Here is a 26,982-nt window from a genome sequence, read left to right as displayed (position 1 = left end):
GATAACGAGAGAGAGAGAGAGAGAGGCAGATCAATTACCAGATAAGATCGAGTGGTGCGTGAGATAAATGTACACACTGGCGAACCGCTCCTTGGAACCCTCTGTGGCTGGAACACCCATCCTGCCATCTGCGGGGCCTGCCCTGGGCCTTCCTGTCAGGCTCCCCACGGCCAGGAGGGTATCCTGGTCAGCAGCGGGAGGGGCGGTGTCCGGACAGCTTTTCATATTTGCACAGTGACTAGGGCTCAGTAACACATGAGTGAGCATCTCATCCTTGGGGACGTCGCTAGCCCCAGGGCACCGGCCCTCACATTCTAGGGCAGAGCCTAGTCAATAGGTTTTTCCCAGAGATACCGAGTTCTTTTTGCTTTGATGAAGCTGAAAGTTCATCAAAGGGGAGTGGCTCTCCCCTAGGGGTGAAAGTGCCCGCATCTGCTGGGCAGGGGCCATCGAAGGAAGCATCCAGCGTGTGGAGACTCTGAAGCCCACAGCTCCGGCCGGCCGTGCAGAGAGCCTCTGCCTGGCTGCTGAGCTGGCGTGGGCGGGGCAGAGGAGGCAGCCTGGCTCTGGGCACGAGCCATGCCCTCCCTAGATAAATACCCTCGCCTTCTCTGCTGTGCGAAGGCACCGGATGGCCCGGGAGCCTGAGCTCTGCTTTGCGCTCGGCCACTGTCCCGCCTGTGCAGACAAGCCCAGAACTTGGGTGAGAGCTTGTCTTCCCAGCTCAGCACAGAGAGTCTGGGGAGGAGGAAACAAGATCATGAATACAGAAGCTACCTTATACATTTGAAAGCGCTGTCTCCACGTACAGTGAGGATATGACTTGTTCCCGAATTGATGCTTCTTAAAAATAATCACAGATTTAGGGATGCCTGCGTGGTTCAGTCGGTTGTGTCCGACTCTTGATTTTAGCTCAGGTCATGATCTCAGGGTTGGAGCCCGGCATCGGGCTCCGCACTCAGTACGGAGTCAGCTCGAGATTCTCTCTCTCTCCCTCTCCCTCTGCCCCACCCGCTCTGCATGCTCTTTCTCTCTCAAGTAAATAAATAATCTTAAAAAAAAATAATCACAGATTCCTGGGTTGGAGGAAGAAGGGAACACACAGGCGTCCATCCGGTGGGGAGTACACTATTACAGATGGATCGCCTACATCCCAGCTCTTCCTGTGGCCGAGGGCACAGTGACGGTCATACGGTCGTTCTATCTGCTACGTTCCGGCTTCAGTGCTGGCCCTTTTCAGCCAGATGTTGTCAGAGTGCCTTGGCGAGGAGGCCTGTGGGCTCAGGATACTAGAACCCAAGTCGCAGCCCTGCCAACTTCCTAAAGGTGGGATCCTGAGCAAGGTCCTTGGCCTGTGGAGGCTGTTTTCTTGTGTTCATCCAGGGGCCATGAGCACTGCCCGCCTCCTGGGACTCCCGGGAAAGGGAGTAGAGGTTCTCACACAGCACCTCGTACATAGCGCTCCGTAAAAGGCAGCTACCCTCTTCGTGTCGTTCCGTGTGTTATTGTTGCTGCTGGTGGTTTTATTAACCTCTTCCCTCTGGCCCCATCCTTGGGCGAAACTTCGCCGGGATGAACCTGTTCTCTGCAGTTGGGCAGCGACAGACAGAGGAGGCTGGGGAGGGCCGGGAGCTGTTCTCCCTGACTTCCCATCTGTGCTCCGCAGACTTTGGATGCCGACTGGGAAGACCCGTGGGACCAGTTTGATGAGCGGCAGTATCTGAATGCCAAAAAGTGGCGCGTCGGTGACGATCCCTATAAGCTGTATGCTTTCAACCAGCGGGAGAGCGAGCGGATCTCCAGCAGCCGGGCAGTCCCTGACACCCGCCATCTGAGGTACGTGTGACCGCTCCCACTTGTCACTCTCTCCTGTTCCTTGTGGTCATGACGGAGCAAGGGCAGGCTTGATTCGGGCAGGGCCCAGGCCACGGATTGGGGCAGGCATGCACCGTCTGCTGTCGGCCGGATGGTAACTGACGCTCTCTGCGCTACCCACTGCTGTGAGCTATCCCCTGGCACCTCCAGGGAGAATGTGGGAGGCCCCTCCGCCTGCACCTGGCCCCCTCACCTGGTGGTCACCCCGAAATCATGGAGCACTAAAGACCCTATAGCCCGGACCTGGTTTCCCTGGCAGATTCCCATGGCCAGGCCTGGCGTGGCTTTCAACGGAGGGAGGGCAGGCCGGGCAGACACCTGGGAAGTCAGGTCGGTGGGCAGGCTCATTTCCTCGGACAGCCCAGGCACGTTGCCTCATTACCAATCCTTCCTAGAGTCAGAGCAGGCCTTTGCTTCTCCGTGAGGCCTGAGTAAGCAGGTCTGTCTCAAACCCAGCTCCTCCGTGCTGGCCTCCCTGCCTACAACTGGGAGGCCCAGCTGCACCAAAGGCGCACGGGAGGGGCTTGAGGCATTGTTAAATTGAGAGGGGGGCGGACTGGTGTTAGCTTCTTAGCGTTCTGTCTTTGTTTGGGTCTGTGGGTACCCGTTTGTGGACACTGGGGTTTATGAGCAGGGCGGTAAGAATTCTTGTGACTTATGACGCTGGGCAACCTGGTGGTGCTTAAGTTGTCAGTCTGTAAAGAGGGGTGGACTCAGTTTCCCCAACTAGGCTGTACGTACAAACTCAAAAACCTTGACTTACATAGCACACATCCCATGGAGGGGCTCATGTTAATCACCATCGTTCATAAAAGGAGCCGGTTTCCCCAAAAAAGTAATGCCAGGGCCATGAGCTATAAGGCATCTGTGGTTTCAGAAGAAGTCTTCAGAAGAAGACTCCCAAGAGTCTGCAAACTGAACACTTCTAAGCAGCAGGAAATCCCCCGCAGCCAGAGATCTGGGGCACTGGCTATACCTTGAACTCTGCTGGCCTGAAAGCTTCTTCAAGTCAGAGTCTTATAGTATTGCTATCAAAATTCCCCAGCACTTATCCTGGTTCTTGGCATCTGATAGAATTTTCATTAAAAATTAGGTAATTTGGGGGCACCTGGGTGGCTCTGTCGGTTAAGCATCTAACTTCGGCTCAGGTCATGATCTTGGGGTCCTGGGATCAAGCCCCGTGTCGGGCTCTCTGCTCAGCGGAAAATCTGCTTCTCCCTCTCCCTCTGCCCCCCTCCCCTCCCGCTTGTGCTCTTTCTCTCAAATAAATGAATAAAATCTTTAAAGAAGAATTAGGTAATTTTATTTCCCTGAGCAGAGACTACAGACAGGTAGGAGAACAGGGAAGAAGGCTGAGAAGCGCCCCCTGGTCTCAGGTGGGTGGTCCCGCCCTTGTCCTGAGTCCAGATGGTGAGACCCTCCAGAAGGACGAAGGGCCGCCTCCCAGCCAGGAAAAGAGCCAGTGCATCTGGGTGTGAGTTCTGCTCCCGCCCTGCAGAAGGGAGGCATGGAGTGGGGGGATTCACTGAGCAGGCAGGTTCGAGGGGACACCCTGAGCAGGACGAATTTCTGCGTTCACCCTCATCTGTGATCTGAGAGGCGAAAAAAGAAAGTCCGGTCCGAGGGCCGGACATATGTGCGGGTTGTGGGGGAGGAACCGAGACCGTCCCCAAGGATCCGAGTTTACCAGGTCCTGTTCGGGGCCCTCTCCAAGTGTGTTGTATCTATCAGGTAAGTGTGATCTGCTGCCAGGGAGGCAAGAGGGGCAGGGAGGATTTAGATGCAATCTAAGGCCCCCTTTGGGAAGACAAAGAGGAAAAGTCCATCAACCATATGTCTGCCTCCAGGCACTAACCTTGCCCTGTGGGAGCTGGGGTTGAGTGACTTAAGAGAATTTCAGATCTGTGGATCCTGATCCGAAAGAGCAGGAAGAGGAGAGGACAGGGGATTGGGAAGGAGGGCAGGCACATGGGGCCAGGCAGGTGTGGGAGGGCTGTTGAGCACCGACCGTGTGCAGAGCCCCAGGCTAGCGCCAGCAGAGGCTAATAATCGGATCAGCCATGTCCAGGCTGAGTGTGGTATGGGGCTGACCCTGTGCACAGACCACTCTTGCGCTAACGAGAGTTCCAGAGACTGGCAGCAAAGCCCAGTGTGCTTCCCTCCCACGGACCCCACTGCGGGTTGACCTTCTGTCCGCAGGATCTCCTCCTTCCAGCCCTTGCCTCCCAGGGAATCGGTGTCTGTGAGGTTAAAACTAACAGCTAAGCCCCTTAATCCTGTGATTCCAGACTCCCTGTATCCTGACTTCCTCCCAGAGTAATGTCTGGGGCCAGCCGGCCTGGGCTGACGGAGCCCTGGGGCCCTTCTTAGGCCCTGCCGGCCCCAGATCCAACCAGCTGTGGCTGCTGGTGACCTATCTCCTATCGCCCAGGGATTCAATCAGTGGCTGGCATTTGGGGATCACAGTTTGCTGTGAGGGCTGTCTTGCACACTGTAGGTTATTGGGCCGCCTCTCTGGCCTCCACCCACTAAATGCTAGTAGCGCCCCCCATGTTGTGACATTGCCGAGGTCTCCGGAGGGGCAAGTTGCCGTGAGAGCCAGCCCTGCTTGTTACCTGAGTTCTCAAGACTGAAACATCAAAGTGCATTATCAGCCCCAGCAACAGGACGAGGCCTTCCTCCCTCTGGGGGTGGGGGCGGGGAGACATCTTTTCTGGCACCCAGTACAGCACCTGGTGTGTGATAGAATTTCAAGAAACATTTATTGAACAAAGGAGAGGGAGAGCAAATCTGCAAAGACACTTGACTACTTTCTCCCATCTGCCTTTCATACAAAGAGGGAAAGAGGACCGAGAAGCAGCCCCCTTCCTCTGCTCCCTCCATCCTAGGGGGCCTTAGATGAGGAGGCAGGAGAACAGAGTCTATGAAAGGGGTTCTCATTACTGGGAAGAGAATAGTGAAGAAACAGCATGGGGGAGTGGCCTGAGCTTATTAAATTTGCTTCCAATTTTCTTACCACCGTAATTGGATTCTGATTTATAGGACGCGTGTGGACAAGCGCCTGAGACAGAACTATTAGCTGAGCATTGGAGCACGTGCTGCTGGGAGGCCGGTGTTGGGGGGCATCGCTCAGGAATCCAAAGATGCCGTGAGGCTGGAGGCAGCAGGACGGGGGAGGGGGACAAGGCTGTGGAAGTTTTCACCCGACAGGCAGCTGGGCCGATGGAAAAGCCAAGTGCATTGGCAGTTATAGAAGCCTTCCCAAGCATGTCGTGGCCCGGCACTGAGCGAAAGCAGCCCCACAGAGGCCGGGGGCTTCATTTCCCCATGTGGAATAGAATTGTTATCTCGGTCCTCCGTGCCAGGGAGCCCAGGGTATTTTGTAGGGGTGGCTGGTTGACCTGGAGGGTGGGATGACCAAGGCGAGGAGGCAGGCTAGGAACTCCCCATTCCCAGGCTTTATGGGGGGTGGGAGGGCAGTGAGTGATGTCCACACCCAGGCTAATTTAGAAAGGGGGTACCTATGGTTTCAAATGGATCCCCTGCACATTCACCCTTTGGGGTTGACAACGGAGACCTCCCATGCGCACCCACCCCTGACCTAACATGTGACATTTCCAGTCTTGAGATGGAAAGAATGCTGTCATCGGCCTTTCGACAAACCTTGGCCATGGCTCAGTTTCCTCATCCCTGATCCAGGGCCCATGGGAGGCGTGGGGACCAGGTGCCAAGCAGTGGCCTTCCGCATGTCCCTCTGCACGTCCTCCCTCGGCTTTGTTCTCTCATCGCTTCGGACTAGATGGCCTCGAAGCTCTATCAGTGCAGAGTCGCTGCAGCCTCCATGTCTGGGCAGTCTTCGTGGTCGGTCTTCCTTCCAGATGTATCCACATCCACGCCCTCGGCTCTCCCACCTGCCTCCGTGGGAATCTCATGCTTGTGCTGGCGTCGGGCCCACCTAGTGCCACGTTGTCCCCTGAGACCCACAATCCTGTTAACATAGATGAGAGCCTTAACTCCCGGGGCCCCGCCGAGGTCCTCTGGGGTGGCGAGGACGAAGATGTGGCTGTTGGTATCGGGGTTAAGTGTGCCATAAATAACTATGTCAGTGTACAGAAGGGACAGCATCTAGCTGGGGTGAGTCTGAGCAGATTTCCCAGTGGAGTTGTCCTGTTTATCAAGCACTGACTGGTCCAACAAATAGTCCTCGTTTTCCGGCTGTCCCGCCCCCACCGCTGTCACCACATTTGGGTGACAGCGCTGGGTTTGCCATCATCCGAGGAGCACAGAAAACATCTGGCAGACGAGGAGCCATTCAACAGAGGCACACCGCTGGAGAAGGGAGGGCAATATTTTGATAAAGCAAATGTCTATTTCTGCGGTTGCCTAGCAATACTTAGGGGTGGCTTTGATCTCAGGGAAGCAGGTGTGAGGGTGGACTGCGCCCAGGAGCTGCGGGCAGGAGGGCGTTGCAGCTGGGAAGCCTCATTAGGTCACCTCCTCCTGGCCGGCTGGGTCTGATTGTCCCCCTCAGCCAACTCTCCCAGCCTCTGTCCAGGGCGGTGCTAAATGGTTCCAACAGTGGGATACCCATCGCTTGCCTGGAGGGAAAATTCCACACTTCGATACGTCTCACCAGGAAGACATTTTTCCTTTGCTCCTTTTCATCCTGGGAAGTGAAGGGGCAGCGGCCCAGTCTGGGATTGCCTGTCTCCCTCCTTGTATTTACTCGGTTGGAATGGCTGCCAAAGATCATCATCATTTCTCTCCTTGTACTCGTCACTTAGCAGTAATAGGATAAAAATCTTTACGGCTGGAATGGCTAAGCATAAAAAATGTTCCCTCAGAGGCGAGGCTGTTCCACTAGCTTAGCACAGAGTTGGTGATGCCACATCAAGGCGGAGGGGAGGTGAGAGGAAACCCATCACAGACACTTAACTTTTGCAAACACGCTCTCCCCATCTGCTACGTTCTGGTCCCTCCTGTGCACCATTTTTCAATACAGGAGTTTGTGAGCCTGTTGATAGGAGCTGTTAGTGCGCTTTACTCCAGAGCATCCCGGAGTCCCAGGGAGCCTTGGAAGGGGGCAGCAGAATGAGTTTCTGCACATCCTAGAAGTGGCTCTGCGGAAGAACGGTGCCCTCTGCCCCAGGGGGCTATCTGAGTACCCAATGCAGGGCGCAGGAGTGGGTTCTCAGCTGGGGCAGGAGGGGAAGAGAAACCACAGAGACTAAGATGGAAGATGCCTCTGGGCCAGGATTCCTTCCCCTCCTGGGCCCCTGGGTCCTTGCATGCTACCCCGTTCCCTTCACCCCTGCCCGCTCTGTGAGTTTCAGGCAGATTTCCCAAGGAGGCGGCATCTCAGCCTTTGAAAGGGGACCAGTCAAGAAAATTGCTGATGAGAATTCATCTGAACGAACCTCCTTCACTAATGTTTTCTCACACCTTGTTTGAGCTCATTCCGACCAGCTTTGACGTCGTGCATCACATTCATTCGTTCATTTTCCTGTTCTTTCACTCACTCATCCACTCAAGATGTTTATTGAGCACTAACCACATGCCAAGCTCTATGCTAGAAATTGGTCCCCACTCCCGGGGAGCTCATAGTCTGTGGAGAAAATGCACATGGGACTGATTCTTGATGTTCAACTGTGGTTTGCTCTGAGGCCCTATTGTTGATTCTGGAGCTAATGCATGGACTTCCTGTCCTCGATTCCCAAGTACTCATCTCCCGCCCTGTCCTGGTTTTGGTGTCACTATTTCTGTCTTGTTCACGGAGCAAGCCATACGAATTAGGAGCTTTCCTGTAAAAATAAAAAAAGTCAAAACAGCATTAAGCTGGCCTACCCAGGAGAAGGCATTTATGCTTGGATGGGAGGCAGAGGCTTTTTGAAGGAAACGACATTTGAGCTGGAATTGGGGGCGACAGGTAGGATTTTAGCTGGTGGCAGGCATCCCAGATTGAGGGAACAGCATAAGCAAAGACAAGGAGGTGGGAGAGCCACATTGTTTTGTAAGAGTCAGTCCAATTTCCTTGGAGTGTGGGTGATGGAGGGGAGAATAATTCTGGATGGGAAACTTGGGGTCATGTTGTAGCCAAGTCTTGAATTCAGGATAAGGGGCTTAGAGTCAGGTCAGTCAACGTTGGAATGCTTGGACCTTTATCCTGTCATAGCCTCATCATCTCAGCGATCCCAGGAGATGTCCTAAGCAACGCATCCCTGGCCAGTCCTGGGTCAGCGGAGCTCCTGCCGAGGCGGGCGGGGTGGGGGGGAGTGGGGAGTACCAAGGTAGGTCCGAGCAGAACTGTGCCAGGCAGCAGTGATGTACTCCCCATCCCCAAAACCATCCCAAGGAAGTAGAGTGTGATGTGGGATCTTGGCTTTAAGGCACTGGCATCTTCAGGCTGGGGGTGCTGGGTCTTACACTGGGGAGTTTGCTCTGGGGTGAGGTGGGAGAGATGAGAAGCAAGAACTGGTCCAGAGGGAAAAGGAGCTGGTGGGGATCAGGAAAAGGAGTCTGCCCCATCTGACTGTTGGGTTTGGGACTGAGCACCAGTACTAGCTATGAAGACTTGGGCAGAAGAGCAAGACTAGCAGATTGAGCACATACCCAGGTAAAGAGATCCAGGCTCAGAGGGGTTAAGGGACATGTCCGAGATCACACAGCTAGTCAGTGCTTGGCCGAAACTCAAAATCAAGTTTTCAGATTCTAGGTCTATATGTATGTAAATATGTTTAGAGAGAGTCCCAAACATGAAGCCTGTATTATGTCTAAGTTCACTGAGCGTGTGTGTGTGTGTGTGTGTGTGTGTTTTATTGGTACTTGTAGGGCAAGGAGAAGAAATGATGCGTGAGGATTCTGTTTCCCAATTAAGACAGTTTGATACTTCTATTTGAGCTTTGCTTGGAGGCGTGGATATAACATATTTCAGTTAGCTAACTGAGTCCATAGTTTCTTGTGTTCTGTCGCCAAGACCAAGAAGAACCTGTGTGCCTTTGAAACGCATTAAATGGCTTTAGCTCTGGAGGCACATTGCCCTCCCTCCTCCCGGGTTTGCCTTCTTTGTTACACGTTGCCCGAGGAAGGAGATGATGGAAAGAAATGTGGAAAGACACAGAGAAGCGTGTTCAATGGCCAGGATTGGGAAACTGATTTGGAATTAAATATTTCCCCTGCAAAATTTATCCTGCAAATTATTGAGTCTTAGGTTATTAGGTCTTAACCTTAAAAATTGAATAATAAAAGTTGTCAAGCAGCAAGTAAGCTTGTTCAGAAAGAGCAGAGAAATTGCAGTTCGGGATATACAAACTATGGGGGACCCCAAGCAAGTCTGGAGACCAAAGGGGAGAACATCCTTCTGTAGGAGAAAGGAGGAAGTTGGAGGGGTCGTTCTGAACAAACGTTCATTGGAGGAGAATGAGAGTTTGAAGTGGTGGTGGCTTCTCATTGGCTGTAGGTGAGGGCAGCTTGCTGTTGCCCAGCTGAGAGGAAATCTTCCTTCTTCCTGCCGGACTGTGTATTTTGAATGAGATTTCCTTTATTCATTTTCACTTCGGCATAGATCAGTAAACAAGCAGTCCAAACACTTGCTCTCGTGTAGCTTAGATTCCACAAGGAGGCAAATCTGCCAGCTGGGTGACTGGGGACTCCTTACTGCCCTCCACAGGCCACCCGTTCCTTCTCACCAGAGGGCCACTACCCCTGGGAAGAATGTTCCCTTAGCCTTGAAAACAAGCCCTGACCCATGTATTTGGGGCCAGTAACACTAAGGGGAAGGTGGCATCATTGCTCTCTCCTTTAAATTATCCTTTTTTCCCCCCATTGTTGTGGGGTTATACACTTCTAAGAAAGCAGAAGGCTGAAAAGGAGACCCTGGACTTGCACTCTGCATTCTGGAATGTTCTCTTTAGTGCTAGACAGCTGTTGTGCTCAGGGGAAGAGAAAGCATTGCTGAGTTTGATTGTGGCTCTCGCCTCTAGTGCTGGGCTGTATTGAATCCTTCCACTTCGGTGGCTTTTGAAATATCCCTGCAAGACCACAATATTTCTCAAGATCCAGAACCTCTCTTCATCTCAAGTAAACTTTGAATCAGGGTCCCACATACATATAGAAAGGTTGACACTTCATTCATGTACCGCTTGAAGAAATTTCCAGAGAGAACACACCCACATTCCCACATCAAGCACCTCCGTCAAGGGAAAGACAACTCTCAGTTTGCCAGAACCACCCGATGTCCCTGCCCTTACTCCCCACCGTAGGTAACACTGTCCCGACTTCAAATGCCATAGACTAGCATTGCTTGTTTTTGAACTCTATATAAATGGACTTACACAGTATGTGCTCTTGTATGTCTGGCTTCCCTCAAAATTATGTTTGTGAAATCCAGCCATGGTTTTCCGAGACGGGGTGTGTTTATTCTCACTGCTATATCGTATTCTTTCATATGAATCTATTGCAAGTTGTATATCTGTTCTATTGTTAATGCTCATTTGGGGTTTTTCCAGTGTGGGGCTCTTATGAACGGTGCTCCTTGGACTAATCTTGTACTTGTCTTTCGGTGAACACGCATTCCCACCGGCCGTGTACGTGTCTGAGAATAACCAGTGGCTCCATATCTTTGTGGTCAGCCTCTGGCTGTTGTCTGTTTCACCTGAGCCTTTGAGAAGCTGAGTCGTGGTATCTTCCTGTGGTTGAGGTTTGCCTTTCCCCACTGATCAGTCAGGTAGAGCACCTTTCAGGAGTTCAAGGGCCACTCCCATCCCCAATCAAGTGTTTTACACCTGCTCTCTTCACCTTTCTAGGCCCTTTGCCCAAGAACCAAGCACAACGCCTGACTCTTAGTCTGTCCTCAATAACCTGCTTCTCTTCGGAGTGTTTTTGACATTTTCCCCCACATCGTGGTGGTGTGCGGTAAAATGGAGGGAAGCTACTGGACGGAGCATGAGAAGCTATGGGTCCTAAGATAGTGCCCAACCCTTCAGCTCTCCGGGTGTCTGTTTCCTCGCAGGTAAGAAGACAGAAGTAGCTCAGAGATGCTTATTAAGGTCACTTCCAGCCCTGTCTGCTGGTTGAAAATACTTGTGCGGGTGAGAGTGTGCAGGAACTGACTTAGGGACTGAATCTGATTGGAGGCTATTTCCAGAAGCACGACTCCCTCCAGCTCTGCCACACCTCCCCTCCCCCATGGCCCTGGATGAATCCTTCCCCTCACACACTTCTCTTCCTAAGGAGACTCGAGGGCCTGCAGGACCTGGAGAGCTGTCCTTCACTGCCGCCTCGTCCGTTTCTTTGGGCCCTCATGCCTTCCCCTAGGTGGAGGTCACCGGACCACGCCCCCCCCACCCCCCGGCCCGGCTTCAGATGCCAACATAAGCTGCTTCTGTACCATCTGTGCACTTGAACAGCAGAGCTCTTTGCTCCTGGAGTCGGCACATCACACTGATGGCAGCTTGACTGAAAACTGGTGACCTGCCCACGGTTTTCAGCGTAGAATAAGGAGTTGGAACATGTGAACTTTTCCCCTGTATAACGCAGAGCGCTGTCGTGTTGGGTTCCCGTTAACCCCGCAATGCTTTGAAGAACCATCGGCTGGTGTGACGTGCCCCTCCCCTGCGCCTCTCATGCCAAAAAGAAACGGGGCTGGCAGAACGGGCCCCAGGACCTCCTGAGAGGCTTGGGCACCTGGCGCAATTCCCAAGTAAAATCCGAACCTCAGCCATGCTCAGAATAAGAGTAACCACACCTTGTAGCTCTAGGAGACTTCACGGAACGTTCTCACATCCCCTTCTTAGCAGCACTTGGGGTGAAGGGGTCACCGCCATCTGGCTGGGGGGCAAACGGAGCCCCAGCACTGTAGATGGTTGGGTGAGTGGCAGGGCTAGGCCTCCTCACCCTGTGAGCTTGGAGATCGGGCATGTCTCTCACTTAGCACCTGCTCCTTGGGCGAGTCACTCAAACTCCGCGAGCCTCAGTGCCTCATCCTGAAATGGGAATAATAATGGTAGCCAGGGTTGCCATCAGGGAGAGGCGGGGTAATCCGTGCGGGAGGCTGAGCACAGTCTTGAGCCCCCAGTCAGCGCTGTCTGTTAGCTGTGGCGCTGAGCTGTCAGATGGCCCTGAGTCCCGGGATCACCCAGAGCATCCGGGCCCTGTGCTCTTTCCTCGGCTCCACAGCAGGTCCGGGAGGCAGGGCAGAGAGGGGGCCAGCCCTGAAGGAGCAAGGAGCTACGTGAGTGAGTTTGGAGAGGCCCTGGCTCTGCGCCCGGTCCCCCACCTCTGAGTTGGGGTGCGCTCCAAGAACAGGGTGGTGCGGGGGCCGGGAGGGTGCAGGCAGAGAAGATCTGCACGGCGCTTCCTGCCTCAGCCTTGGCTCCTGGCGCCAAAACACTTAACTTGCCTGAATGTCAAACTTAACTTTAAAAACCAGAGCGCAAAATAAGCAATGAGGCAATCACCATGCCGCGTCTGGTGAAATGTGTACTTTTAAAATAGTGGGGAGAGAAGCCAAGGCCAGCAGAGGGACTGATTTCAGAGCCGGGGGCCAGGAAGCAGAACTGCGTCTGACAGCAGATGAAAAGAGCAGAGGAGGTGACAGCTGTGGGCGGGCGGCTGTGGAAAGCCGGTGCTGGCCAGGGTGACAGACAGTGGGATGGAGTGACGCGAGCGGTGGGCCTGGGGGCGGCTGGAAAAGCAGCTGAAGAAGGCACGATGTGACAGAAGAAGGGGCCCTGTGGAGTCACGTAGCAGCCGGGGTTCCGTCTGGGCTAGCAAGGGCAAGATCGGCTAACGCCCCTGTGGTTGTCCTTGGTGTCCCTGATGCAGTAGGAGGAACCCTGATATTTGACTGAAGCTCGGGTGTCCGGATGGCTCTCACCTTCTGCCCCCACCTGACTCTCACCATGACCCTGACACCAGCCAGAGCAGGCATCGTTCCATCTGCTCTCTGGCTTCCCTACTCTGCCACGTCTCCCCTGATTTGTCCTATGAACACATCATTTTTTTTTTTAAGATTTCATTAATAGAGAGAGAGTGGGGTGGGGTGGGCAGAAGGAGAGGAGAATCTCCAGCAGATTCTGTGCTGAGCATGGAGCCCAATGCAGGGCTCCATCCCACGACCCTGAGCTCATGACCTGAGCCGAAATCAAGAGTCAGGCGTTCAACCGACTGGGCCACCCAGACGCCCCTGGACACATCATTTATTCCTTACCACAGGCCTCACCGAGCCTTCCTGTTCCACCTCTCAAGACAGCAGACGCCCACTTTGCGCTCACCTGTGCCCTCTCAGGACAGGTCCCACTATTGACCTTGGACCCACGCCCAAACCTTTGGAGTCCAACTTGTCCCACCCTCATTCCATTGAGTCTGCCTCCTAGATAGCCCTTGTACCCTGGCCTCGCTTGCCATCCTCAGCGGCTATCCCCTCTTGCCGGGGTGACTGTAGCAGCCCCCACCGCCCTCCAACACGGCTCTGGCCCCTTACCAGTCCATCCTCCGCTCTTCCTCCGTGGAGAGCTTTCCAAATGCAGACTTTGCTTCCCATCTAAAATCTTTCAAATGTCGTTGGCTCACTTCTTCGAGAAGACAGGTCCACCCCAGCCTGTCGGGGCTTCGGCTGCCTGACTGTGCTCAAGGCTTCCTGCGTCTTCATCTTTGCTGCTCAGGGAACTGCTTCATCTTTCAGGAACCTCGGGCGGGGTGAGAGGCGTTCTCCAGGAAGTCATCTCACCCCCTCAGGCTAAGTTCAGTGGCTCCTCCTCACTCCTGTGCTCCGTCGTGAGCCCTCATTACCTCGAGGGGTACACATCGGTCTCCTCCCTGAGACCTGGAGCCACCTGGGGCAGGTGTGCCAGCATCGTCTCAGCCTCTCACTGGTCCCTGCTGAGGGACTGTGGACCCAAAGGGCACCTCGCTGGCTTCACTGTCAAACTGTCTACTGAAAACATGAGGGTTTGGGAGTGCAGGTGTGGGAGAGGAGAATCCTCGAAACAGGGAGAAAATCAGATCATGGGAAATTTAAAACCACCTTCACTCAACAAAGGATTCTCTGTGTTAGCCCATAAATCCGGGACCATAATCGGCCAATGTTTATTGATCAAACTAGTCCCCTGACACGTGGTAGGCACCTTGTGTATGTTCTCCAAGCTCAGCCTCCCAGCAGCCTTGCTGTGATTCTGGTTTAGAGATGAGGATGTGGACTCCAGTCTGTTGACTAACTTGCCCTTAAGAACATAAAGAAGTAGAAAAGTGGGCCCTGCCCATGAGAAGACAGCACAGCTTTGCAGACAGGGGATTAAGTCCCATGAGAAGCTTGGTGGCAGATGTTGATGTGGGTGTCGCAAGGGCTATAATTTAGGCAGCCCTGGACAGGAAGATGGGGGGTGGGGGATGGGGAGGTGTGTGGAGGTCATGCCGGAGGGAAGTGAATGGACCTGGTTGGCAGGGCTAGAAGGCTCAGGCAGGGGAACTGTGGGGCAGGGCTGGGGGTTAGTGTGAGGGGGAGGCCTTGGGATGCGGTCAGGGCTTGGCTTTAAGGAACCAAGTGAGGCTAGGGAGAGTGGTGTGTGAAGCATGAGAACAGGGAGGAAGGAGATGGAGGGGCAGCTCTGCAGGCGGGAAGAATAGTCAGGGAGCTTTGCAAGGGTGCAGACCTAGCTTGGGCAGGTAGAAGTGAGAATAAAGGAGGGGTAGAGGCAGAATGTGGGGCAGGACTGACTCGGGATGGACAGATGACCTGGCTAGGAGGAGGGCACGGGAAGGTGTGAAAAGCCTTTGCTTTTTACCTCCCCGTCTTAGACCTTCCAGAGGCGCATGCTGTTGTGAGTCCCTGGGAGAAGAAGTGGGGGACACTTGGCCCCCAAGCACACCGTTCCTGAACTCAGTGGGCTGGGCCTGGCCGCATCCCTGGATTCACTATGGCTACAGGTCTTAGCTGCTTCAATCTGAGGATTGAAGGCAAAAGGTAAAAGGAAAGACTAACTATTCTCTGATCCTTGAGCTGGAAAGTCTGAGAAATATCAGGAAATAGCTCAGGGAGCATCAAAGGGAGACACCATTCTTTAGCAGGTGAGGGACAGCCCAGACTTGTGATTCTCCATCTTTCCAGAACCTTCCAGCATATTGCCCTTCAAGACCAAAGGCAGGGGCGCCTGGGTGGCTCAGTTGGTTAAGCGACTGCCTTCGGCTCAGGTCATGATCCCGGAGTCCCTGGATCGAGTCCCGCATCGGGCTCCCTGCTCGGCAGGCAGTCTGCTTCTCCCTCTGACCCTCTTCCCTCTCATGCTCTCTGTCTCTCATTCTCTCTGTCTCAAAAAAATAAATAAAATCTTTAAAAAAAAAAAAAAAAAAAAGACCAAAGGCAGAGAGAAAGGCCAGTGTGAAACAAAGGCTGAGAGCCAGTGAGTTGGATGACCATCTGGGGCACCCTAGGGGAGCGTGTGAGAGCACAGAGTCGGGAGCCAGCCCATCTGGTTTTACCTCGAGGCTCTGCTGCTTCCTGACTTGCCCTCACAGTCCCCTCCACAACGAGAGGGGAGGAGTCCCAGCACCTACCTCAGAGCATCATTGTGCAGATCTAAAGCTCTTGGAAGAAGACCTGAGACAGAGCCAGGGGTCAGTAGGTGTTATTACTATTGTGTAATGTGATTCAAGCGGGGCTAAAATAAGACTTGAAGGAGCCCTTGTCCCAGACACTGAGGAATCTTTTTCAGAAACATTGCAAAAATAGGCCTTGGCCCACCTCCACACTTCCTGGTCCCAGCTACACTCTGCATTTGCCTTTTGAGAACATTTTCCCCTGTGTGTGTGCATGCACACGTACGCACACGTACGCACATGCACACACGCCGCCCATGGCTGCCATCTGGGTGGCGTTTGGTACCAGCGAACACAGATCCTGGCTGCGTCCCAAAAGAAGCCTCTTTGCTGCCTCTCGAGAGCAGTTCTCTTCCTAGAGAGAAGGTACTGCTGCCTACCTGTGGTGTCCCCCAAACTGCGGGGTCCCGCTCATTTCAAAGGAGCTAGTCCACATAACGGAGCAAAATCAGTTGTCTGGGCAAATGGGGGCCCTGTGCAGAGGGGAGCAGTGGCAGTTTCCAGGGGGCCTAAGCTCAGCCCGAGGTGTCTGCATTCCCCAGTCGGGTGTGCGTTCTGAGCCAGCTTGCATGGGCAGCAAAAGTATGTGAGGAGATAAATTGGGATCAGAGATCAGAAAAACTGTCCCGATGTGTGAGGATCAGCAGCACCAAGAACAGGCCTGGGGCTGCTGGTTCTGGAGCAAAGAACGGAGATGTCCCGTCTTCCATGTTTGGTGTCCATGGCTCAGGGGGAGGTCAAACACAGGCGCATCGTAATTTTACAATTTAGAGGGGTTTTAATGGTTCTGAAATTGCAGCCTTTTTTGGGTTTAAACACCCTTTTATGAAAGGATGATATTAGATGATGAGAGTTTTAAAATGTGTTCTCTGCTGCAAAATAAAATGTTGCAAACCTAATAATGGTCTTTATAATTTTTTAAGTTTTATTTTACTCATACAAAAGAACCCAACATCTAGAAACCATTGTCTGGCACCAATGCTGAAATTTGAAATTGGCTTGTATACAAGCTAAGGTTGAGGAATATCTAGGACAACGATGTCCAATGGAAATAGATGTAATCCATGTAGGTAACGTGACATCTTCTAGTAGTCACAATTAAAAACCAAAAGAAACAGGTGAAATTAATTTTAATAATATATTTTATTTAATTCAGTATACCTAAATATGACCATTTTGACATATGGTGAGTGTGATGAGCTATTTAACATTCTTTTTCATACAAAGTCTTTAAAATCTTGTGCATATTTTACACTCCAATGCCCAGTGGCTACCGCATTGGACAGCATTGGGTCTGGACGAAGAGGGTATCTGAGCCATGTCTGGTAACCCCATCCAGGTAGGATTCAATCTCTCCCCTCTCACTTGAGAGAACAAGTGTTCATCATCCTTGAACAGTGTCCGATGGACACCTCGATGAACAGTGTTTTCACCTCGATGAACAGTGTTCTCACCTCGATGAACAGTGTTCATCATCCCTGGGACTTTGGTAAACAAGGAGAACATCTCGGCCCTTTAAATACAGATGGGTATTTCCAATTCCAACATGGCAGAGCTCTCCACAGCCACCAAATGACTGTCCCGGGTGTCTCCCAGGACGGTCTTCACCCACGGCTCCCTGTTTTTGCCACTGTGGCTCCATATTCCAGCTTCAGTCTTAGTGACTTGTTTGGTCTCTCTTCTCTGTATGATTGACCTTGGCACATTGCTCAGCTTATAGATCAGCAGTTCCCTTGAGCTGGTGTCACTCATAACTTGGCAAGGGACACTGTCCCCTCTGACTTCACCCCTGTAGGAGCTCACCTGCTTCCTCCCTCACGCATGCATCCACTCATGCTTCAGACATGTGTTGTATGTCTTCTGTGCTAGGTTCTGAGGTCTCAACTACAAATGGGTCCTTGCCTTTGCTGCAGCCAATAGTAGAGAGGACAGAAAAGTAAGTTCATAATGTTTGGTAATCGATTACAGAGATGTTCTAGGAGAGCACCTTGGAAAAGCCTGGGGAGATCAAGAAATGCTTTCCAAGGGGGCGCCTGGGTGGCTCAGTTGGTTAAGCAACTGCCTTTGGCTCAGGTCATGATCCTGGAGTCACGGGATCGAGTTCCACATCGGGCTCCCTGCTCAGCACGGAGTCTGCTTCTCCCTCTGACCCTCCTCCCTCTCATGCTCTCTGTCTCTCATTCTCTCTCTCGCAAATAAATAAAATCTTAAAAAAAAAAAAAATTTAAAAAGAAATGCTTTCCAAGGAAAGTAACTTCCAAGCCAAGATTAGAAGAAGAGAAAATTGCCTGACCTTGGAAGAGAGGAGAGTGCATTTCAGACACGTGGGAGGGAGGCCATGCCTGCAGAAGTTCAGAGAGAAAAGAGTAGGTCAGGCAGAACGTGGCCAAAACTTGGAGCATGCGGGGGAGGACTCAGAAGTGGGGCTGGGTCACTAGGATAGGAAGCCGTGATTAGGGGTTTCAACTTCATTTTGTGAGCAGTTAGGCAGCGTTGAAACATGTTAAAAATTTGCAGTTTGGAAAGATCATTCTCACTGAAGTGTGCTGGGTAGATTGGAAGGGGATAAAGCCAGCTTGGAAGTTGCTGCAGTAATACAGAGAAGACATGATGGGAATGTGAAGAAACAGCCAGGTCGAGAGATAAGTAAGAAGGATTGACAGGACCAGGGCTTTAATTAGGTTAGGGGGCTGGGGAGAGGCAAGATTCAAGAATATCTTTTGGGTTTGGGCACACGGTAGTTGGTGAGCTGGGGGACACAGAAGGCACAGCAGGCTTGGTCAAGGTGCTGGAGGCACAGGGTGGGTGAAGAGGTCACCTCATGGGGCCATCCAAGGGCAGGTGCTCATCAGGATTAGGGGTAGGGTTGGGGTCATTAGCAAACAGATAGGAAATTGAAGCCTTGGAAAAAAGTTGAGTAATCCAAGAAGGAAGACTGAAAAGAAGATGGTTTAAGAGAATTTGGCGGGGGAGGGGGGGGACACTAGAATTTCAGCTGAGGGAAAGAAAAGGAAAACCCAGAAGAGACAGCCTAAAGAGAGGATAGCCACACTAAGGTGATTTCACCAAAGCCAAGGGCAAAGAACCAAGTATTTAATGAAATATGTGACCCTCCATGTCATGTGCTACAGAGATAACAAGTAACATAGACTGAAAAGTTTGTTAGTTTAGCGACATTGAGGCGTAGCAAGGATGTTGGTGGTAGGATTTGGTGGGAAGAGGGCGTGAAAGGGCACTGGAAGGCAGAGATGGACAGGAACGCTCTGTGGACTGGAGCTGGGGCCTCTCTGTATCATCTGACAGGGGTCCCAAGCTTGGTTCCTTGAAGGAAACGGCAAGTTCAGTGGTAAAACCCAGAAGATCCTAGCCAGACCACTAACTAGCAGGGTGGCCTTGGGCAGGTCGGTTCACTGTTCTGGGCCTCAGTTTCCTCATCAGTGAATAAAGAGAGAGTAGAAGTAACGTCTTCTAAACCTGTGTCCAACAGAATTCTCTTTGGTAAATGCCATGCTTTACTCACTATATATCCGATAAATATGTGAATTCTCACTATGTATAAGGGATTGTGTGCTAAGGAAAAAAGAAAAAATGCAAGGATAGGGAGGGGGCAGGTTTTGAGGTCAAAGCTGGGTAAACAATAGGCTAGCAGGTCTCAGAACCTGTAACATGTTCATGTGTACTGGTGATCACCAGAAAGGTGATCTCGTATTTTTCCAGCATTTCTCATTTGCCCAGCTGATTTGACTTGTGTCCACTGTCTTCACAGAGCATGCATAGGCTTCTCCTGAAGACACTGTCCACCAGCTGGTGGTGTAGGGGGTGCCCAGCCAGAGGCTCTCCATGGTACTTTCTAGTATTGCAGCAGCTAAAGGGTTTGTCTGGAGTCAAAGAGAGAAGGGTTTTCCAGCTGCTGAAGGCTGCAAAATAAAAGTAGAAGCTGAGACTGAGTCTTTAGGGGAGTCCAGATATCATGGCCTCTTTTTTTTTTTTAAGATTTTATTTATTTATTTATTTGAGGGAGAGAGAATGAGCGGGAGGGAGAGGGAGAGAGAATCTGAAGCAGACTCCATGCTGAGTGTGGAGCCTAATGCAGGGCTTGATCCCACGACCACGAGATCATGACCTGAGCCCAAAACCAAGAGCCACCCAGGTGTCCCGATATCATGGCCTCTTAGGATCATAGTGCCCTCTTTCCCCAGTTAGCTTCCCAGTTTGTCAGCAAAGACCCCTGTGGGGGCTTCTTACATTGCCAGGAAGATGGGCTTGCAGAGCTGTTTTCTGGGAACACTATTCTGTTCTATGGGCTGCAATTAATCTGATGGCGAAAGTTCCCTTGAATGGTCAACACGTAGATTTTCTTAGAAATCTGATGCCACTGGGAGTCGGTGGCTGAGAAATCCAGGATGATACTCTGAGGAGGAAGAAATGAACTGCAGGTCCTGAGCTGGACTGACAGAGTCAACCAGGAATATGGTGGTGGTTGGTGCATGGGAAGGCATTTGTTGGCCAAGTAAGGTCACCCTGAGATCAAGTCCTCTGTTAAATGGCCTTGTGTTCATGGAAGGGTGTCCATGATACCATCTAGGTCAGCCTTTCTGCAGGAGAATTAAGGCTTAAAGCTCTGGGCCATCCATAGTAATGAAATGAATTAACTTCTTTACCCACGTGGAAGGGTACTACTGTGTACCATCCATGGGAGAAGTGAGCAGAGAGTCAGACAATTTCCTATGTATTGTATGATTCATATTAAGAACCCCTGAGGGAGTTGAATCTATAAAGATTGGGACAACCCCAAAAGGTACTACTGGAGAACTTCTCTCTATGTGTAGGGCCCCCGGGCATCCATACTTAGCACCATCTAGGGGAATGGAGGCCACCAGTGGGTCCTCTAGGGGCTCTGGGAGCACTCTGTGGGGACAGCTACCAACTGCTCAAGAGGATTTACCATCAACCCCAGGGGAGTGAGAAACGTTGCTGACCTTGTTTCTTCAGGTAGCTAAGGGTGCCTGTATTCATTGTCTATTGATGCATAACAAATTACCTGCAATTTAGTATCTTAACAGGACATTTATCATCTCAGTTTCTGTGGGTCAGGCATTCGGGCATGGTTCAGGTGGGTCTCTGACTGGAGGCTCTCCCAGGCAGGAATCCAAGGGTCAATTCTCATGAGCTATTGACCCGAAGCCATGCTCACTCAGTTCCTTGCCATGGGGCTCCCCAGCATGGCAGCTTGCTTCACCAAATTGTGCAAGCCAAAAGGATGGATGTCCCAGTCTTTCCTAACCTAATCACAGAAGTGGTATCCCCGTCACTTAAGCTGTATTCTGTTCCTGAGAAGCCACTCACCTGGGTCTGCCCACACTCCAGGGGACGGGATGACACAAGACCTTGGGGGTTGGAGGCCATCTGGTGCCCACCACAGTATGCAACCAGGCTTTGAGGCAGCTCACTCCCATGCCCTGGCCCACGAATCCCCTTCCCAGCATGAAGGAATTTAATAACGCGTTCAGCAATTAAAACGTGGCAGCATAATGGAGTAGCAGATCTCCCTGTTATTCTAAGTATCTTTTATGAGATGCAGGATTTCTGTAATCCTAAATGAGGACAGCTGTTGAGGCAAGACCTAGGAGCACTATAGGTTTATGTGGATGAACAAATTAATCTGCATGTGAAATCCCAGTGAAATTGACACGAAATAAAAATTTCATGCCTTACAGTGTATCCATGTTGCCCATGAAATGAGATTAAAAGGAATTTCTGATTCTACAGTTGTCATACTTTTCATACTGCTTGCATTTTTCTCTTCAAAAGGCTTGAGTTTGGACCTAGAGGCCAGGCACAGGTTTGGCATTTTATACCTTTTGGCCATCTTCCTTCTCTGCTTGGCTGGGAGCAGGTGTCCTTACAGAGAACTGATCTGGGAATGTATTAGATGTTCTCAGCTCTAAATACAAAACCTGTGATTCTCAACGCTGGCGGCATGTTCACTGTCCCTGTCCCAAGGCTGCTGACATTCTGGAAAGGTCCCTGGGCCAAGAGCTTTGCCCCCCTCATCCTTCCGCACACACACCAGCTATGGGGTGGGCGTTGGTGTTCTTGGAGAATGAGGGGAGGAGATGCTGTTCTCCCCGAGGCCTCATCAGGGCTGGAGCCATGACACCGTGAGAGGAGATGAAAGTGTGGGAGGGACGGAGGATGTGCCCCCATGCCCCTGCACCTGGAAACCCACAGATTGTCGCTCCCTCGGGGACAGACAGTGTTCTCCTAGGAAACGGGTCCTACCTCCCACCCCCACTTTATGCCTGTGCTTCCCTTGGCCCTCGTGGCCACAGAGTTCAGGAAATGGAACACACAGGGAAGACAACCCATTTGCTTTCTCTGCCTGAGTCTGTGCTCTGCCACGTGTGCGGGACTGTAGGCGCCAGAGGGACAGGCATTAGCTTTCTGTTTCGGAACAGGTGTTCTCGAATTCCCCTCCCAGGGCCTCACTGAAATCACACCTCTGCTGGCTCCATCTGGGCAGGAAGTGGGAGTCCCTGTCCAGGTCCCCCAGTGGCGGCTCAGGCTATCCCTTCCCTCTGGGCAGGTCGCTGCAATGGCTGGGTTCCAGAGCTCAGGACAAACTGCTTCTTGGGTTGGTGACTTGAGCGGGGGCACATGGGTCCACAGGGCACAGATGGGGACCTCAGCAGCAGCTGGAGGCTTATGGGTAGCCTAGTGCTTGGAACAGTGCTGGCGTGGAGAGGTTGTGGCATGGTGACAAGGACGTCTGGCAGGCCTGGGTTCAAATCTCTGCACTGGCTGTGGCGAGTTACTTAACCTCCCTGTGCCTCAGTCTCCTCCTGAGTGAGTCCATCAAGCAGTGGCCCCTCATAAGGTTACGGGGAGCATTAAATACGCAAGGTGCTCCGCCCAGTGCCTGCCAGCAGGAATCACTAAGTAGTAGGGTTTTGTTTTTGTTTGTTTTTTTTTTGAGAGAGAGAGAGGGAGAGTGTGTGCACGCACGGCGGTGGGGGGAGGGGGGTCAGAGGGACAGTCAGAATTCCAAGCAGGCTCCGCGCTGATCTCCCTACCCCGAGATCATGACCTGAGTCGAAACCAAGAGTTGGATGCTTAACTGACTGAGCCACCCAGGTGCCCCTGAAGTAGTAGTTTAAAAACATTATGAGGTGGATATTTTCATCACTGTAGACCAGGAGCTGAAGCTTCAAGAAGTGAAGTCACTGCCAAGCTCCCGAGGGGTGACACACCCGGGGTGTCCCACCCCAGGCCTGTGTGATCTCTATTGCATTCTGCTGCATGTTTGTGTGACCCTTCCCCTTTCTCTAACTGCCCTCGGTCTCCCCTCTGCGACGCCAGAGCCCCCCTTCAGGAGTCTGTCTTCTCACACTTGTTGCCCTTGTCAGTTGTGGGGGAGACCAGGGGCTTTCCTTTCCATCAACGTTTTGGTGATAATAATTACGCTGTCCTCTGCCTCACGGTTCCTGGGTCTGCCTCTCCATCACTCCCTCCTGTCTTGACACTCCGGAATCAAACCTCAGATGTTTATAATTTATGACCACGTCTTTTCTTCCATAAGGCTGGCATGCTGTAGGAGGAAGACGTATATCCAGGAGTCAGAGGACCTGGGTGCCAGCCTTAGCAGGGACACTTGGGACCATGAGGAGCCTCTGTTGCCCACTGATAAAAGGAGGAGGATGATGCTATCATAACAGCTGCTTAGAAGCAGTTGTCTGTCTCATGAGCTCATACAACAAAATAAAAGGCATGTGCACGGGACACCTGGGTGGCTCGGTCAGTTAAGCATCTGCCTTCAGCTCAGGGTGTGATCCCGGGATCCTGGGATTGAACCCCGCACTGGGCTCTGAGCTCCACGGGTGAATCTGCTTCTCCCTCTCCCTCTGCCCCTCCGCCCTGCCTTGTGCACTCTGTTCTCTCTCTCGCTCTCTCTCAAATAAATAAATAAAATCTTTAAAAAAGCATGTGCACATTACATTTCTGTGGGAACTGACAACGACCCTCACTTAGAATATTTCTGACATACCCGCCTTGGCACCTGTTGGGGTGCAGGGGTGGGGGGTTAGGGGAGCAGAGATTGATGATGGAGAGATGGAAAGAGACGGAAGAGGAAGAAGCTCCTGCCTGTGCCCTAGGGCTAGCATCTCAGAACCTCTGTGGAAGCATCCTTGGCCGGTAAGTGGCACTAAACGCTCAAGAAGTTGATGGTTCAGGAAGCACTTTGAGACACACCTGCACTTGGGGAAATCAAGAACCTCAGTTGAATTTTTCAGAAAGCAAAAAGAGAAGCCCAGAACAGAAAAAAGCTGCACATGGGGAATGAGCTCAGCGGAGCATACGCTCTTCAGGAGGTGCTGGGGCGGTCAGGACAGTGGCCCTGGCGGGCAGGCTGGCGTCAGTCTCCCCACACCCACACCATGTGGTCTGCCCGTCCTCCTGGCTCTACCCCCACCGCAATCTTTCCTGTTCACTCGCTCTTCTCGCCAGTAAAACCCCTGAATCTTTAATAAATTATAAACATGCTTTCCCATCCGTCTGTGGGCGCCAGATCTCAGCACTGGCGGCTTTTGACATTCCCTTGGTATCCCTAATAGATCTTGCCATTTGATTAATCTTTTAGAGCCTTCTCCCAGAGAGCCCACCATCTGAGCAGACTCCTCACAGCATCCAGTTTGAAGGATTTTTCTCTGGCTCTCGGCCTGGTTGCTTCCAGTGCCACCTGCTCATCCCCAAGCAGGGCTGTTGGATGCTGGGGACAGGTGGCTGTTAGAAGTCACGGGACCTGGGTTCAGCTCACCTGAGTCACTCTGCAGGTGTGTGACCCTGCGTGAGATTCTGAGCCCCGGGTCTGCTCTTCTGGGGAATGGAGGTTCTCAGAAGCTGTGGCGAAGGTCTGATGAGACAGTGGATGCACCGTGACCAGGGGCAGAAGGAAGAATCTGTGAAGTCCCAGGAGCCAGGCTGTCCAGGCCATCGAGGTGTGAACACTGCCCTGCTGCCCGCCCTCACTGGGCCTGTGCACGCTGGAGCTCTTGGGGGATCCCTGCCCCGCCTAGAGAAGAGCCCCCTGTCCTTTATCCCGCAGGAGGGTGGAGGGGAGTGAGGTCCAAGAGCACCACTACCGCCTAGGCTCCCGCCAATGCCTGTCACGCCACCAAGTTCTGCCCAGTTTAGAAGGTTGACTGGGTCATCTCCAAGGCCCCTTCTTTTTCAGAATCATGAGTTCATGGTTCTAGTCCATAAGTGCGGAGCATTGCATGGAGGCTGGTTCAGCCCCTATAGCCGTGCTAATAATAATTCTAGCTACCATTTACTTGGCCTCTGTTAAACACCTGGTGCTTTGCCTATAGTCTGTGGTCTTCACAACAAGCCTGCAAGGGAGGTATCTGTCTGCATTTTATAGGTGACACATCAAGGCTCTGAGAAGGCAAATGATGTGCCCAAGGGCACACAGCGCAGTTTTCGGCAGATTCAGGATTCAAACTGACATCATAGCCTGGCTTCCTTTCTCTAACACTGATGCTGGGTGCTTTGCTCTCCCCCACCCCTGGCTCTCAGGGCCTCTCAGGGCCCCTCGACCTCTGTCCAGACAGGACAGAGCCACCCAATGGGAGGAGTACTCTGCACATTTGAACTTGCTGTTGAAGATAATGGTCCTGCCGGGTTTGTCAAGCAAGGACTATTACCTAACAACATAGTAATAATCTAGGGGGGAACATCTGCAAGTTAAAAATTACTGTCTGCACTTTCCAGACAGAGAAACGGACGCTCAGAAAAGTCCATTTGATGTCCAGCCACATAGTCGAGCCCAAGCTGCAGAACAGTCTTTGTGACATTCTGTCAAATCAACCATTTTTATTCAGTGTCAGCTACAATCAGAGCTTCTGATGACTATGCCGTGGAATCTTAAGCAGCAGAGCCCAGCCCCTGTCCTGCAGATGAGCAGACAGCAGGCTGGAGAAGAGGTGGTTGGCCCATAGTCCCACAGCTGGTCCGTGGGGTACGACGCCCCCGGCGGATATTCTATGAACCGTCTCGTGCACGGCACTCAGCCTGCGAGTCCAGAACCATGCCGGGACTGGGACGCTGTACCCCATTTCTCTCCGTCCATTCCTACCTCATCCAGCACCTCCTCGTCCGTGAAGACATCAGCAGCCCAGGTGGAGTCGTGCCTGCCTCTCTGCTCTGTGAGCCCCCTGTGTGCACGTGCTGCTGGGGCATTTTATATGCACATGCCCACCTCCCAGCTGCATGTGGCCGAGGCAGGAGAAATGGCCTCTGTCCCCAGAAGCTCTCTGAGCGGCAGCTCCCACTACCAGCCTCCCGCACCAATTTGCCCTAAAGAACTTCCATCACCAAGGCTAAGGTTTGGGGTCCCTTTGCCATCCCCAGGGCAGTGCCCAGCACCTGACCCTGCCAGTCATCGTCTTGTGAGTCACTCGGATTGGTCTTTCTTTTTGTCCCCTCTCTCTGGCAGAGATAAAGAGGTCCCGCTAAGCTCTCAGCTTTATTACCTTCCTGGAAAAGACAGATGATCATCTCTCCGCTCCCTGACACCCATCTCCTTCCTTTTGGTGCTCACCGTGCTCACTGCTGCCTCTCCCTCTGCCTGGGTCTCCCCAAGCCCCTCCATGCCCTCACAGACCCTGCAGCAAGGACACTGAGGGCCCCCCCCGCCGCAAGTCCATCTCAACCAGCCACCCACCCTCCTACCTTATTGCTCCCAATTTGAATTCAGCTCTGTATATAAAGATAGGCAAGTTCAAGACCTCTTCTCCCTGGGGGTCAAGTCAAGGCATTTTCCTTCCTGTTTTATAATAGTTAACAAATGCATAACAATTCACTGCCAAACCTTAGTAACTTAAAACCACAGGAATCATTGCTTATCTTCATAGTCCTTGTGGGTCAGGAGCTCCGAACATCCTGGCTGGGCAGCTCCGGCATCGAGCCACTGGGGCTTCTGTCATCTGCAGGCTGGGCTGGAGCTGGGGGGCTCCCTTCCGGGGTGGCTCATTCACGTGGCTGGCAAGTTGGTGGCGGCGGGCAAGGGGCATCAGTTCTTCCACACACGGGCATCTCACAGCAGGGCTGCTTGAGTGTCCTTGGTCGCTGGCTTCCCTCCAGGTGGCCAAAGCAGGGCCTGCGGTGCTTCTACGATTTAGCTTTGGAGAAGTCACCCACTGTCACTTCCATCATATTCTGCTGGTCGTGGGAGCTAGCCCTGATTCAGTGAGGGACAGAACTACACAAGGCATGAGGACCAGTAGGTGAGATTCCCTGGAAGCCTTCAGGGAGGCTGGCTGCCACACCTTTGAAAACCATCAACTCTTAAGTCATCAGTTGAGTTAAGAATGCATTTCCCAAATTTCTTTCTCCCTTTCCCCATGAACAGGCATCTAGTACACTGAACTCTTGTTCTAGGGACATGGAGATAGACAAGGGTCCTTCCCTAGAGGAACTCATAGTCAAGTGCGGGAGACAGTCCCATCTTCGAAAGTT

General features: G+C 52.3%; 1 protein-coding gene across 2 annotated transcripts in view; it reads left to right on the top strand.

Annotated features, from left to right (window-relative positions):
- Nucleotides 1-26,982, top strand: part of GALNT14 (polypeptide N-acetylgalactosaminyltransferase 14) — a 199,151-nt gene that overhangs the window by 124,894 nt on the left and 47,275 nt on the right. For both annotated transcript variants that reach the window (XM_035000848.1, XM_035000849.1), the window contains exon 2: nt 1,667-1,836. In XM_035000848.1, coding sequence (XP_034856739.1) covers nt 1,667-1,836 — 170 coding nt within the window. The remainder of the gene's footprint in view (nt 1-1,666; nt 1,837-26,982) is intronic.

The sequence above is a fragment of the Mirounga leonina genome, unplaced genomic scaffold, assembly GCF_011800145.1.
Source record: "Mirounga leonina isolate KUSES-001 unplaced genomic scaffold, KU_Mleo_1.0 Mir_125, whole genome shotgun sequence".
NCBI classification, from domain to species: Eukaryota; Metazoa; Chordata; class Mammalia; order Carnivora; family Phocidae; genus Mirounga; species Mirounga leonina.
This window is presented reverse-complemented; position numbering and strand designations above follow the sequence as displayed.